The 15,412-nt window shown below is 52.2% G+C and overlaps 2 protein-coding genes across 4 annotated transcripts; one reads left to right on the top strand and one right to left on the bottom strand.

The window, feature by feature from the left end:
• The first annotated feature begins 2,783 nt into the window (after positions 1-2,783).
• Positions 2,784-6,762, top strand: CDC20 (cell division cycle 20). Its single transcript, XM_081057936.1, has 10 exons — positions 2,784-3,256; positions 3,370-3,518; positions 3,601-3,697; positions 3,881-4,009; positions 4,108-4,304; positions 4,404-4,498; positions 4,647-4,875; positions 5,033-5,158; positions 6,057-6,174; positions 6,513-6,762. The coding sequence occupies exons 1-10, from the start codon at positions 3,076-3,078 to the stop codon at positions 6,689-6,691; spliced, it is 1,500 nt and encodes a 499-aa protein (XP_080914062.1). The 5' UTR covers positions 2,784-3,075; the 3' UTR covers positions 6,692-6,762.
• ELOVL1 (ELOVL fatty acid elongase 1) lies at positions 6,212-13,470 on the bottom strand. Of its 3 annotated transcripts, none has more exons than XM_081057942.1 (10): positions 13,100-13,220; positions 12,712-12,870; positions 11,809-12,620; positions 9,093-9,152; positions 8,717-8,907; positions 8,457-8,537; positions 8,265-8,321; positions 8,069-8,174; positions 7,844-7,980; positions 6,212-7,671 (listed from the first exon to the last, which is right to left on the bottom strand). In XM_081057942.1, exons 4-10 carry the CDS (start codon positions 9,136-9,138, stop codon positions 7,450-7,452), a joined length of 840 nt encoding a protein of 279 aa, XP_080914068.1. In that variant the 5' UTR covers positions 9,139-9,152; positions 11,809-12,620; positions 12,712-12,870; positions 13,100-13,220; the 3' UTR covers positions 6,212-7,449. The 3 variants fall into 3 exon arrangements, with proteins under 3 accessions (XP_080914068.1, XP_080914069.1, XP_080914067.1); XM_081057943.1 differs by having other exon boundaries at positions 11,809-12,014; XM_081057941.1 differs by lacking the exons at positions 11,809-12,620; positions 12,712-12,870 and adding an exon at positions 13,332-13,470.
• Positions 13,471-15,412: the final 1,942 nt, after the last annotated feature.

Raw genomic sequence — 15,412 nt, 5'->3', positions numbered from 1 at the left:
CATTTCAAAATATCTTCCCGTTGGTGGAAGCCAAAATAAAGAACAGAGCCCAAGGGAATCCACTGATGCAGGCCCAATGAATCAGCCTCACAGGGTACAGGGCAGGGTAGAGAAGGATGAAAGTTAGGTCTGAATGGGACAAATGGATGACATCTAGTATACTCATTTTTCCCCATAATTCCTTCCCAGTCATCTTTAAGTCTCTGACTCTACGCGTAGGGACTCAAGACGGATTGAAACCCAAACCACTGAACCTCTCACCTTTATACCCACTCAGCCATCATGTCCTGATCACTTCTACTTCTACTTCCTAAATTCCCTCTCCTCTATCTCCACTGAACTACCGTTTCCCTCAAAATAAGACCTAGCTGGACAATCAATTCTAATGCGTCTTTTGGAGCAAAAATCAATGTAGTAAAAATCAATTATAGTAAAATAAGACTGGGTCTAATGTAATATAATATATTAATTTTTGCTCCAAAAGACACATTGGAGCTGATTGTCCGGCTAGGTCTTATTTTTGGGGAAACGCGGTACTACTATAGCCTTCTAATTAATATCTCTGCCTCCAGTCTCTCCCTTTATATCTCTCCAGTCTCAACCTGTATGTTGCCTCCAGATCAATATTCCTATTCATCTCACTCCTGATTTCTTTCTCTTTCACTGTTTCTCTATGCGAGGATTAAAAGTGTTAACACAATGCCAATCATATAGTGAATACTCAGTGTTTATTGAGCTATTTTTATTGTTGGCCCAATTAAGTTGTCCCACCCCCTGAATATCACCTATATTTTATTCCTTCCATGCCCTTTACCTCCCTAGATTCAAGTCCTTCAGGTGGGAGTTCCCATCTAACCAGCTCCTCACCCTCTAATTATCCATCTCTAAAGCCTTGCTCTCCTTCCCTCCAGCCTAAGGGGAAATGATCTATCTTTCCTGAATTGGAAAAGCTCCCTGTGTTTTCTATCCCATTTCTTCCTGGGGAAGTACCCTGGCCCCTTGTTCTACCAGCTGGACCTTGCCTAGCCTCTTTCACTTCCCCTGACTCTTTTGTCTTCACCTTGAAATAGGCACAGGCCTCTTGATGCTAGTATTCCCTCAAGCTCCCATGCACTGACCCTTTCTCACTCCCCGATTTCTCACACAAGTAGCTTGTGCTTGCTGCTTCCACATTCTCCCCACTCTTTTTTCTGCAACCCTTTCAAATGCAACCCAAGCACCCACTCTCCTGATCCCACACTCTCCAGGGTCACTGATGATTTGTGTCTCAATGGCCAAAGCTGACCTCTTCTGTCATCATCCTGCTTGATCATTGTACGCATTAGAATTCCTCCCATTTCAAGGTCCATGTCAGTATAATCTGGCTTCTTTCATTATTCTAAAATATATGAATTCCCTAAGGTTATACCTGTATTTACCCTATCCTTTTTTTTTCTGCAGTCAACCCATACCCAAGAAGCTGCAAACTGCTGGCCATGTCCCACCCTCAGGCATGTTTTGTTAGGCCCTTCCCTGCACAGAAACTCGCACTGATTCTATAAGGCCTAGCAGATAAGGTCCAAACTCCTTAGCTTAACATTTAAGGCCATGATCAGCCTGACTCTAAACTGCATTTTCTATGTTCTCTGGGGTTCAGGGACTCCCCATTTAAAACTCCAGGACATCGAACTCCTTGTTTCCCTAGGTAATTGGAAAGAGAGAACATAAACACTTCAAAATCAAAGATAATACCGATATTAAATTTGGGCTAAGGGCCCAGATTTTTCTCTGTCATCAGAGTTCACTACTTATTATTATTGGCTGTGTGCCTTTGGCCAAGTTTCTAACTTCTTTCCCAGTTTCTTTTCCTATAAAAGGATAGAGTGTCTGTCCGCCTTATGGGAGCAAGGATTCAACTCAATAATGCATGTAAACTGTTTAAACACAGTTGTTAGCAGATAGCCGGTAAATAGTACCCATTGTTATCATTGCTGCTTCAATTCTAAGCATATTCACACAGTTCATTCCAGTCATTGTTAGAGCACTGGATAGAATGGGGGTCAGACCTGGACCCCCAATTTGTGTGCCCTCGGGCACATCCCTTCCCCCGGCCTCCGCTTCTTCATCTGCAAAACACGTTGCCAGGATGGGGAGGGCGCCACTACAGATTAAACTGGTGGGTCTCTAAAATTCCTGACACCTGATCCTTTTTCTTGACTATGTGGAATTCACCTCTCTTTCGGCCTCATTTTCCCTGTTTGTAAAACAACAACAAACAAAACAGGTTTTAAAGACAAACACATGGACTATGTACTTCCTTCCTAGCAGTGTTGCTACAGGCACCACGCAAATAGCAGATGCACCCTAACTACTAGCTCTGGCCTTCTTTCTGTTCCTAAATTTCTCAGCCCTTTCCCCCGTCTCACCCTGGCCCGCCGGCCGGCCACCCGCTGCCTTTCCTTTCTCTAAACGGCTCAAGTGCTTTATTTAGGTCGCTCCACCGAGCTCTGCACTTAGGTATCGTAAACACGATCCACAAACAGGGCTTTCCGTGCAAAGGGCGGGTCAGGGGGAGCGGAGAAATGAATGGAAGCGACTCGGGAAGGCGGAGGCAGCGCAGGCCCCGCCCCCGATGCTCCGCGTCCCTCCCTCTCGCTTTCCGACACGAGTTCTCTGGGACCCGCCTTACGCCTCTCTCTTACCCTTCAAATCACGCTCCACAGCTGGACTCTCGTGAGATCTGTGACTTGCCCCGGAAGACCCGCCCCCAGTGCCACAGAGGCCAATGGGAGAGGGCGACGGTTGCGACGGTTGGGTTTTGAAAGAACCAATGAGTACTCAGAGCGGAGAGTTCAAGAAGCGTAAGCCGGCATTTGTAGGGCCGGTCCGGGATCGGAACCTGCTCCGAGCTGACGGTGTGAAGCAGCTGGGCCCAGCCGAGGTGGGACTGCGGCCGGAGGTGCCGGGCTGAGAGGAGCTGTCGCTGGTGTGGCCCTGACTGCGTGGCCGGCCTTCCCCGAGCCCAGTCGCCTGTCTTCCTCCAGGGTTCGGCAGGAACCCCCTCCGAGGGCCCCTCCCCCCAGGCGCTCGGCTCCCATGGCGCAGTTCGTGTTCGAGAGTGACCTGCAGTCGCTGCTGCAGCTGGACACACCCATCCCCAATGCACCCCCCGCGCGCTGGCAGCGCAAAGCTAAGGAAGCCTCGGGGCCGGGCCCCTCACCCATGCGGGCCGCCAACCGATCCCACAGCGCCGGCAGGACCCCGGGCCGAACTCCCGGTTAGTGGGGCGTGGAGGGACGTGGGCGGGGAGAGGGAACGGCGGGGAGCAGCCTACACGCCCCTCCCTCGGGAACCTGGTCGGACCGTCTGGCTTCCCTCTCCCCGCCCCAGGCAAGTCCAGCTCCAAGGTGCAGACCACTCCCAGCAAACCTGGCGGTGACCGCTATATCCCCCATCGCAGTGCCTCCCAGATGGAAGTGGCCAACTTCCTCCTGAGCAAAGAGAACCACTCTGAAAACAGCCAGACGCCCACTAAGAAGGTACGTGTGGCGGAGGGACTTACGGCAAGGCTGTGTACTTTGCGTAATGCCATCCGGCCTCACCACCTTCCTTGTGTGCCAGGAACATCAGAAAGCCTGGGCTTTGAACCTGAATGGTTTTGATGTGGAGGAAGCCAAGATCCTTCGGCTCAGTGGAAAACCACAAAAAGTCCCAGAGGGTAAGACCTGAAGTTTTTGGCTTTTGGAGAGAGGTGTCAGCCCCAACCCAGGGCTGAGTTGAGATGGCTGTCTGCTCTTCCCACCCAAGACTGGGAGAGAGGAAGTGTTTATCTGGCCTTCCAGGCTGGGGACCGGGAGAGGTGTCATTTCTTCCAGTGTCTAGACTCACCCCGTTGCCACAGGTTACCAGAACAGACTGAAAGTCCTCTATAGCCAGAAGGCCACGCCTGGCTCCACCCGGAAGACCTGCCGCTACATTCCTTCCCTGCCAGACCGTATCTTGGATGCCCCTGAAATCCGGAATGACTACTGTAAGTGCAGCCTGCTCCTTGCTGGGTGAATGGAGAAAAGAGGGCCTGGGACCCGGCAAACAAGGAAGCTCACGCTCTTCTCTTTGCCCCTCTGGCAGACCTGAACCTGGTGGATTGGAGCTCTGGGAATGTATTGGCTGTGGCTTTGGACAACAGTGTGTACTTGTGGAGCGCTAGCTCTGGTGACATCCTGCAGCTGCTGCAGATGGAGCAGCCCGGGGACTATGTATCTTCCGTGTCCTGGATCAAAGAGGGAAACTACCTGGCTGTGGGCACCAGCAGTGCTGAGGTGCAGGTGAGACTTGTCCCTGTGCTACAGCTCTATTGTCCCCCAGCAGGAGGATGTTAATGCCAAGGCCCAATCTCTGACCATAGTGGTCCTCTCTCTCTCTAGCTATGGGACGTGCAACAGCAGAAGCGGCTTCGAAACATGACCAGTCATTCTGCCCGAGTGGGCTCCCTATGTTGGAATAGCTATATCCTGTCCAGGTCAGTGGTTTTTGCTAGTCTGTGTAAAATCAGGCTATAATCTTTGTCCACTCTTCCCAGACTGTACACCTCTGAACTGAAGCAGCTCTGGCCTGCTGGTGGCATTTAGTGCTGCCATAGAACCTGATTCCCTTCTTCCTTCTTGCAGTGGCTCACGCTCTGGCCACATCCATCACCATGATGTTCGTGTAGCAGACCACCATGTGGCCACACTGAGCGGTCACAGCCAGGAAGTGTGTGGGCTACGCTGGGCCCCAGATGGACGACATTTGGCCAGTGGTGGCAATGATAACTTGGTCAATGTGTGGCCTAGTGCCCCTGGAGAGGGTGGCTGGGTTCCCCTGCAGACATTCACCCAGCATCAAGGGGCTGTCAAGGTGAGAATGGGGCTGGGCTGGGGCCTCTGCAGACTCTTACCCAGAACCTGGGAAATATTATGGGGCGATGGGATGGTGGGATTGGACTGAGTTATCTGTGACCACTATAGCTCCTTGTCTGGTGCCTGCTGACCCGCCCCCCTTTAATCCCATCTAGGCTGTAGCTTGGTGTCCCTGGCAGTCCAATATCCTGGCAACTGGAGGGGGCACCAGTGATCGACACATTCGCATCTGGAATGTCTGCTCTGGGGCCTGTCTGAATGCTGTGGATGCCCACTCCCAGGTAGTCTTTTCCCTATTACAGCCTCTTACCCCCAGGTGTATTCTTAGTCTTTCTAGTCTTCCTGTGCCGCCATGTCCCCTCCAGTGGCTTTCCTAACTCTGTACCCTGATGATTTCCACACTTCGAAATCGGCTCTCCAGACCCATATTTCCAATACCCTGTGGCTTATCACCAATCCCGTGTCCTATAGATGGTACCACCCTAATATCTCCCAAGTTAAACTTGTTACTTCCCTTTGCCTCCCTGAAATGTATTCCTCCTCCTCCTCTTATATTACTTGAGACAGAACCTACTCAGAAATCTGAAGAAGCCTCTAGAATCTTTCATCCTCCTCACCGAATCACCAAGCTATATCAGTTTTGCCGCAGAATATCATTTATATGTGTCCCCTCCCTTCAGACTCATCCTCTTCCCAGCAGAAGCCCACTGCACTGGTCTCTGCATTCTTATCTCCTCCTATCTGTCCTATGTACTGTGGTCTGAGTGGCCTTTTATTGTCTTTAAATCCTGCGATGGCTCCCCATCACCTATAGCATATAATCCAAATCCATTAGAATTTGAGGCTCTTGCTGGTTGGTCTCTGCAACCACTCCAGCTTCCTCTCCTTCCCCCGCCCCCATGCCCCCCTGCATCCTTCATTCTGCATTGAGGCTTTGGAGCCAGAATTTAAATTCTGGCTCTGTCACCTACTAACTTGCATGTGATCTCAGGCAACTTGCTGATCTTCCTTTTGCTCGATTCCTCATTTGTGAAATGGATAACAGTTGTAACTCTCAAAAGGATATGGTCATTCAAGTCTGAGTCCGTAGCTCCTGGCAGGGTGCCTCCCACTAGAATGGACTTAGTTCTGATTTGAGTAACGTTGGCTCTGTCGTGCCCAACCATCCCCTCTCCACAGGTGTGCTCCATCCTTTGGTCTTCCCACTACAAGGAACTCATCTCAGGCCATGGCTTCGCCCAGAACCAGCTGGTTATTTGGAAGTACCCAACCATGGCTAAGGTGGCTGAACTCAAAGGTAGGTGCTAAATGACAGAAGCCAGACACAAAAGGCTACATCTTGTATGACTATTTATATGAAATATCCAGAAGAGACAAATGAGGAGTGACTTTCTTTATGGAATGATGAAAGTGCTCTGGAATTATTGTGATGGTTGCACAACTTTGTGAATATATTAAAAATCAATGAATTGTACACTTTAATAAGAAAAATTTTATGGTATGTGAATTATTGAATTATCTCAAAGTTGTTATAAAAGCAAAAACCAAAAAAGGTAGGTGACCCTCAAAACTGGAGGGCTGTATAGTACATTTACATTCATATGTGCTGCTCTCACTTTTTCCCTCATGCCCCAGGTCACACGGCCCGGGTCCTAAGTCTGACCATGAGTCCAGATGGGGCCACGGTCGCATCAGCAGCAGCAGATGAGACCCTACGGCTATGGCGCTGCTTTGAGTTGGACCCTGCACGGCGGCGGGAACGGGAGAAGGCCAGTGCAGCCAAAAGCAGCCTCATCCATCAAGGCATCCGCTGAGGACCAATCATTACCTCAGTTTTTTTTTTTGTTTTTTTTTTATTTTTCTAATAAAGTCATGTCTCCCTCTTATCCTTGTATGACCTCTGTCCCAGTGGCCTTCCCAAGAGGCTCCTCTGTGTGATCAAAGAGCTAGAAACGTCCATCCTGTGGGAGCCTTGACCATCCCTCCTGTTCGTAGACAGAGCTAGCAGGCTTTGTACCCCACCTCCTCCATTCACGCACGTTACACACACAGCCTCAGTGGTGTCCTCTGTCACTTTTAATGAAGACATAGTGAGTGAGCAGCCTTCACAGGCTGTATTCCCAGGCCTCCCACCCACTCTGACCTTTGGCCAAAGAAGCTCCTGCTTTGCTGTGGGGTGGAAAAGGAAGGAGCCTGGGTCCACAGTGACAGATTATTGCTGACCTCTTCATTGTGAGGAAAAAGGCCACAGGACCCTGGTGGGGGCCAGCCCTGAGTGCTCCTCTCCCAAGTTTAAGGCAGGGAGGGGGAAGTAAGTGTCCAGCCCTTTCAGCCCCCAGCTCTAGACTGGCAGAGGGCAATCAGGCCACGTCCCTGGGGCCGGCCTGGAGGAGTGGGTGAGGAACGGAAGCAGTGGTCCCTGTACCAGCTGTGGGGAGGGGAGGGCCTGTCCCCTGCTCAGTCCTGACCACAGAAGCCCTGGTCACAGGTGTAGGTGGGGAGGACAATGACGGATGCTGCCCAAGGTGCAGTCCTGAGGCACTTAGGTGGGCGCCTAGCTAGAGCATGTTTCTCAGTTGGCCTTGATTTTGGTGGTACCTGGAGCTCCATTTTGCTGAGCTGAACGGGGCAGCCGTTTGCCTTTGGTGTAAGAATGATACCAGAAATTGGAGAAGAGCATGAAGAAGATGGTGCCGTACATCCAGATGAGGTGGATGATGACTGGGTACTGGTAGTTACAGCTGGGCATGAAGTAGTACTGGGAGATGTGCAGCGAGACCAGGACGAACTGGATCTAGGACAGAAAGGCAAAGGTCAGAGGGAAGAAGACTGGAAGGAAGGGGGGCGGGGGTAGAGCAAGACTGAACATTGAGTGGGAAGGATGGGGTCAAAGATGAGAGGTTGGATAAAGCATCCAGACTAGGAATGTTGGGGTAATGGTTATAGGCCAGGTCCAGGCCCCTCACCAGCTGGATGGCTGTCATGTGCTTTTTCCACCAAAGGTAGGGTTGAGCCACAGGGCCGAGGGCAGACAATCCATAGTACAAGTACATGACGACATGCACAGAGGAGTTTATCATGGCATGGAAAGAGCCCATTCCTCCTGTGAGGGGCAATGAAGAGGGTCAGGAGAGACGAGCCTCTGCTTCCCAGGGCCTGCCCCTCTTCTCCCAGTGGACTTCACCACTCACCTGGGGCAATTCTTATCCCCCACCACCAGCTCCAGGGAAGCACTGAGTGGTGAAAGACATGTAGGAAGGTCACCTGTCCATCTTTTTTCCGGAGAATAAAGATCACCTGAGAGAAGGGTGGGGAAAGGGGTTTCAGAGCCAGGGCCTCTCACTCCTGCCTCCCCACCCCTAGTTCTCACATTTCATATACTCTCACCGTGTCCATCAACTCAATAAACTTGGAGAAGAGGAAGAGCCACGCCACTCGAACCATCTGCAAGAAGTCAATGCAGCCTTAGAACCCCCACACTACTCCAAGAGCCTCCCTAAACTGGCCCCTGAGCACAGGTCACACCCAACCTGCTCCTGTCCCCAGGCTGCTTATGACCTAGCCCCTGCCCCTACTTACCCTCAGTGCCTCCGGGTTGTTGGAAAAATCCACAGGGTCACAGCGCCAGGTGTAACTACTTAGCCAGCCAGACATCAGGAACTAGGAAGGGATGTGAATTAGACCACCAGAGTTGTCTCCCCCACTCCCCCAATCCCTCCTGTTTTCTAGTTGAAGAGATGGATCTGAGCCTCTCTGGGAGGAAGATGCCATGCTCTGGATCTAGGCCTGCCCCTTTTCCTGCCAACAGGAATTAAAGCCTAGGCATCCCAGGGGCCCACCTCATAGACAATGTAGAGGGACAGTGCCACCAGTGAGAAGTTGTAGACAACCATGAAGCCACGTAGCTGGAAGGGCTTCCGATTGGCCATGATGCGAGGCCCAAGTGAGAGAACGAAGTACACGTAAGTCAGGAGGATGGAGGTCATTAGCAGGGGTGACCCCATCAGAGGGTAGCTCTGGATCCGGGAATCTGTGAATAAGTGCCAAAGGAGTCAGGAGGGTTCCACAGGGTTCAAAGGATCCCCACCAGGTGTACAGATAAGAGGTCAGGTCACAAAGGGTCAAGGGGTGTATAGGGACTTTCCATGAGGAGATAGTCCTAGATTCAGGGATCTCAGGGTCAGAGGGAGGAAGGGCAGGTGCACAGCGTCTTACCTCCGTACTTCATCATCTCCTGGTACAAATTCACAACAGCCTCCATCCTGGCTAAAGACTCTGGGGAGGTAGGAAGGGTGCGTGTCAGCCAGGGCTGACTGTGCCCCCGCCATCCCAGCCCTGACCCACAGACAGGACACAGACCAGACCAGACAACTGCAGATGCTTCATGGCAAAAAAGGACATTAACCGTGAGAGGAAGGAATTGCTGGGGACCAGGGGCAGGAGGAGGCAATTTGGCGGGGGCCTCTGCTTCCCACACATCCTGCCTGCCTGGGAAGGGCTGTTCCGCCCTTCCTCTCCACACCTTCCTCTCCTCTCCTCACTCTCTGCTCTTCTCTGGAGATTTTCACTTCACAACCTCCCCTCCCTTCTTCCTCCACAAGAGAACTCTTCAATTTCGGTCTCTTTCTGGAAAGTCTTATGCTCTCACCAATAGGGAACTCATCTCCACAATGAACCACCTCTCTCCTTTCGTCACCAAAGTCTCAATTCTCCAGCTCTGGGTCCTTCTTCTCTCCTGGGATCCTCTCTCTCCTTCAACCTCTCCTGTCCCATTGTAGGATGCTCATCTCCTGGGACTGTCCCTTCCGGGACTCTCACTCCCAGTCCTTCCTGTCCCTTCCAGGACTCTCCTTTCCCCAGGGTCCCCCCTCCCCTCTGCTGGGACTCTCACTTCTCGGCCCCTCCAGTCCCTTCCGGGACTCTCACCTCCCCGGCCCTCCAGCCCCTTCCTCCCCTCCTCTACTGGGACACTCCTCCTGGGCTCTCACCTCTGTCTCCTCTCTGGTGCGTTCCTCTCACCCTTCCTCTCTGGGAGCCTGGCTCTTTGAGACTCCTGCCCCAGTGGCTCCACCTGTCTGACTAGATCTGGCAGCAGCTCCGCCCTCCAACCACCCCCGCTGCACTGTACATGGGGTGGAGGGTGGGTCCAGGCCACAGGTCAGTGCCTGGAGGAGCAGGACCCACGAGGATTGAGAAAGCCAAGTAAAGCCATACTCAACCACCCACCCACCATAGACCAGCCAGATGGGCTAAGGTTCTAGGTTTTGAGCCACAACCTCTGGGGGCTCCAGCCCCAGCCCAAACCTTGATCCAAAGAGAACTGAAGAAAACCCACACCCAGCATCTTCTAATCTAGCCATAAATTCTCAGTTTGTCCTACTTCAGAATGGGTACAATTACCCTTCTCTCTCAGGGAGGGGCAGGGAAGCCAGTGGCATGTGAGGAGGTGGGGGAGTGGGGGAGGTCTCAGGAATCTTCCCCTCCCTCAGGGAGGGGTCTAATAAGCTAGGCCCTCTCCCCCTCAGAGCCTGAAGGAATGTCGGGGGAGGGCCAGGGGGAGGGCTCACAGCGGCTCCCAGGGAGACAAAAGCTGGCTGGAGGGGAGCCTGGGGCTCTGAGGCAGTCCCAGAGGGACACGGCAGTCCCTGAACAGCCAGGGCAGCAGATGCTCTGTGAGCTGTCTGGAGTCTAGTCAGCCAGGTTCCTTCTCCTCAGAGAACAACCTGTGCAGGTACCGAGTGGAGAACATGCCTGACATCCATGGAGGCTGTACACAGGCCCCTCACACACTATCACTGGGTACACATCTCACAGACGTTCCCCCGGCCCCGTCAACCCCCAACTGCCCCATCACAGTTAGGCCCAAGTCCTCCCATACACCCAGCCTGTCACACAGCTCTCTCCTCCCCACCCCCACCCAATGACAGACTCACCAGTGGCTAGCACACATATGTACACAGAGCCCGCACACCTGCTGGCAGTCACTGCCCTCCTCTGACACACCACCCAAACAAGCTTCCTCGGATTCTGACGTGCGTCGTGCCTAATAACTCAGACTTGCTCCAAACTACATTCACACTGACGAACACACCTGAGACACTCACACATCCTCCCTTACAGGTCCCGTGCAAACGCTGATGCTCACACGCAGGTGTACTCACACATATGTGAGTCAGAGATAAATGCGGTCACATACATAAACTCATACAGCCCACTTAGAGGGGAATGAATACAAAATCACCCATACCACGTGCGGACACACGCCTGCCCTTGGTCATACACACAGATCTCTCTTCACAGATGACAACCATCATTCATTCATTCATTCATTCACAATCGGATTGTTGGTTGCCTATTCTGTGGTAGGGCCTACCCCACAAGGCACAGCATGCGCTTTAACACACAGTTCCTCCCTGACCCATGTGAGTTTGCCAGCTTGTTATCTCTCTCAACCACCACCCCCAAGTTCACCACACACATGCACACACGCATGCACCCTGGAGGTCAGGAGTGGCTCAAGGCTTCTGGAAAGGACCTCTCTCAGAGCTAGAGAATCTGGGTGTGTCTCCGGTAGGGGAGCTCAGTCCCGTCCTTCCTTCCTTTAAGATGGATGGAAGGGAAGAGGAGACAGGCAAAGAAAGGGGGAGGGGAAGAAAGGGAGGGGAGGGGAGAGAAGGGAAGGGCGGGGACAAGAAAGGAGAAGGGTAAGACCAGGAGGTGGTAGAGGAAGGCCTAGGTTTGAGTAAATGGGGGCCGGGACGGGAGGGAGGTTGTCGGAGAGGCCCAGCCCCAGAGAGCTGGGACCTCCCACCCACTCCCCCCAGGAACAGCCTCGCCCACAGCCTGGGCACGAGAGGGCAGGGCTGGGCCGGGCCAGCCAGGCAGGGGGCCCGGGCAAATGGAGCGCCCGCCCAGGACAGTCCAGACTCACCAGTCGGGTGCCAGGCGGGCAGCAATGGAGGGCTCGGAGGGTGCAGGGCCAGAGAGAAGTCCCCAGGGCCAGCCTGCCTGCCACTTCCTCATCTGCTGGGCCGACTTTCTGTCACCAGAGGGGGAGGGGGCGGGCCGGGTGGGGGGGTTGCCTGCTGATTGGGCCTCGGGCTGAGGCAGGAGGGGCCGTCGGTCCCCGACTGGGCTCTGCGGGAGGGGCGGGAGCAGGGGCGGGCCGTCTGATCCCGGGGCAGGAAGCACGCCCAGCCCCGACTCCCCACCCCTTCCCTCCGCATCTCTCAGCCTGCCGCTGTCAGGTGGCGCGGCCTGGCCCGGGCCGCCGGAGTTGCACCCTGCTTCTCCCTGACATTCAGCCCCTGGATGACCTCATTCTGGGTCCTCTGGTGATTAATCCAGCACAGCCAACATATCTTCTGTTTGTGGCAGGCCCACCCAACTTAGGACCCTGGGAAAAGTTCCAAGACTTAGCCCTTCCCTCAAAATAGCCCCTTCTTGGGAGGGTGAGACCGTAGAGATGGGCAGGAGTAGCAGAGAGGTCTCTGTCCGAGGGAGCGGCTGGGCATGGAAGCCCTCTCTACGAGCCCATAAACCTGGATGAGCCCTAGCATTAGGAAGAGCTGAGAGAATTTCTGGCATGGAGGTGGGAAAATAAAGTGGCCTGGGGCAGATACAGTGAGTGAATCACAGTCTACACTGGCCCTCAAGGTAGTGAAAGGGAAAAAGGGAAGTGAAGCTAGCTGTGGCTGAATGTAGCAGGTCTTGAAGGCCAAACGGGGGCAGTTTGATTTTATTCTGGAAGCAGAGGAGAAACAGTGAAGATTTTTTGAGGCTACAATCAGATTTGTATTTTCAAATAGTCATCAAATATTTATTGACCACCTACCATGTGCAAGACTGTGTTAAGTACTGGTGACACATCAATGAACAAGGCAGAGCTGTCCCTCTATGGGTTTGCCATCTAGCTGAATCACTTTCCTCTGGCAGCCAGTATGAAGAGGGCATTGCAGGGAAACCAGTGAGAGAGACAGCCTGGCTTTGGAAACTGATGGGAATGGAGAGGGAGGCAGACACTGTGGAGATTTCCATGAGTCAGCTGGAGAAAACACACACACACACACACACACACACACACACGTCTATCCCGCTTCCCCACCTGCACACACTCATCATGGGTCATCCCATGTACCCACCTGTACCACATTGGCAAATGACATTGCAAGCCCTCAATAAGTGTTGGTTGGCTACATGAATGAACACGCCTAAAGACTCACTTCTTTCTGTTCTTGTCCCGGTTCTGGCAGAAAGCATCTTCAAATATTTGCTATAGACCACCTAGGCCCAGGTCCTAGCAAACGGCACCCCCATGGCAATGGAGTTCCTGTAAAACACAGTCTAGTGGAGAAGACAGACATATAAATGAACAGTTAGAGTAGCACGTGTTGAGTATTCCCATAGAGATAAAACCAGAGGGTTATGGACGCACAGGGGTGGGCGGCACCTTACCTCAAGGTGGGGGTTTGTTCTTGAAGGCTTCACAGAAATGACACCTAGGCTGAGCATTAAAGGACAGCTTCTAGAAAGCAGGGAAAGGCATTCCAGGCAGAGGGAAGCAAGTGTGTGAAGGCATAGCAGCTTGACATGTTGCAGGTTTGGAGAGCTCTAGGTAGTCTGGTGTGGCTCCAGCTCAGAGGGCATATAGGTAAGGGCAGGAAACACAGGCAGGAGTCAGTTTATGAAGAGCCCTGGATGCCATGGTTTGGATTTTGTTGTTTATCTTTTTCAGCCCTGGCTGCACACTAGAATTACCTGGGGAGCTTTTAAAGTATCAATGCCTGGCTCTCACCTCCAGATTGATTCTAATGGTTGTTTTGATGGGAAGAGGCTTAAGTGTGTTTATGTGCTGTGTGGAAGGAAACAATGGGCTCCAGCATACACACTGGAAGGATTAGCCTTTGACTAAGGGGAACTCCTCACAGACTGAAATGTGTGGAAAAGAAGAGTGAGTTTGTCAATGGACTGGGAGGAAACGGAACCATTTGAGACCCGCAGGGAAGTGGTGGAGGGCCTTGGACCGGGTCAGAGAGGTCAGTGAAGGCTCCCCACACGAGGGGCAGGCTGATAAACTGGCGAAACTGGAGGGGTCCAGGCACTCACAGTCTGAAGAAGGATGAAGGTCCGGTGTGGCGGCAAAAGAATATCTGGTCCAACAGCTAAAATTCCCCCTTCTTTATGGAGCTTTTCTGACTAACAGGAAATGAGGTGACAACTTCCTCCAAGTCCCGCCCTGTCTGACTCATTCCTCACTCACTGCTCTCTAATGGGCCGTTCTCCATCCTTTCTCCCCAGAAGGCACTGATTTCCTTTCTCCGAGGGTTTAGTCTGAAAACCACCACCCATATAAGCGCTAACAACTCTATTCCCCTAATTATTTGAGGTTTTATCCGTTTCAGCAAAAAAATTAAAGGAAAGGGGGATCGAAGAAGCAGGAATGGGAATGGGTGAAAAGTGGACTAAGGTATGCCTGTTTGTGAGTGAGTGAGTGAGCAGGGGCATCCGTGGAGGGACTAGAGTACAGGAGACATGGAATCGGCTAAGAACAACAGGAACCGAGGATCTAGGCTGAGGGACGACAGGAGTGGCAGGCAGAGATGAAAGCAGCCTTCTAGGGGCTGTGTCAAGCTTCCCCCATCCCCATCCTGCAAAGGACAAAGGGCACTTTCTGCACAGTGCTCACACAGTGGAGGTGAAAGGAGGGCTGAGTCCACGAGGACAGGCAAGTGAAGATGAGGGTGAAGGATTTGTCAGTTAATCATTCTGCATGTCCCTGGGCCTTAGCCAGCTAGCTGGTGTCTTCTGCCTACGGCTGAGACCTTGGCTGAAGAAACTGAAGCTGGAAAAACATCCGGTCGTCAGAAGGGAGACTGTATGCAAACACTTATCATATCATCCAGAATTTGGGGGTTTGCCTGGACTCCTGAGAGGTCAGAGATAAGAGTGGGTATCGTTCAGTGTTTGCTGAAGTGAACTAAAGAAACTCAGGTCGGAGGAGCAATGATAGAACCTGCAGGAAGAGCTCTGGAGAGAGAAAAAGGGAGGCTTTTGGTTAGTGGACAAATCAGGGGAGGTTATCAAGATGGAGGAAAGAGAGTTAGCAAGATCTGGAAGATGTGCAAGAAGGGTCAAAAGGGGAAAAGAGGAAATGTAGCTTAGTATTCAATACTTTCTCTGGCAAGCCTGGGGCCAGTTGCTTTCCATATGATCTCATGGTTCAATCCTGCAAGGTAAGTACTATTATCACCACTTACCAGATGAAAAACATGGAATAAGAAAAGGTAAAGGATTTTTCTCAAGGTCACATAGCAAGTAAGGTGGAAGCAACATAGGTGTTCCAGGCTGAGAAGAAAGTGTGGACGAAAGGATGAATGGAGGAAAAGTACAGGACAGGTGTAGGGAACTGCAAGTGATTCCGTTTGGCTAACGGATTGGGTGAATGAAAAGCCCACATATGACAGAAGGAAAGTTAAAAAGTAAGTTGGCTCCATATCATGAAGCATTTTGAATGAAAGAATGAGGAATTTCATTTG

The sequence above is a fragment of the Rhinolophus hipposideros genome (genome assembly GCF_964194185.1).
Source record: "Rhinolophus hipposideros genome assembly, chromosome: 8".
NCBI lineage: Eukaryota > Metazoa > Chordata > Mammalia > Chiroptera > Rhinolophidae > Rhinolophus > Rhinolophus hipposideros.
The sequence above is the reverse complement of the archived record's forward strand: the minus strand, read 5'-3'. Positions and strand labels throughout refer to the sequence as shown.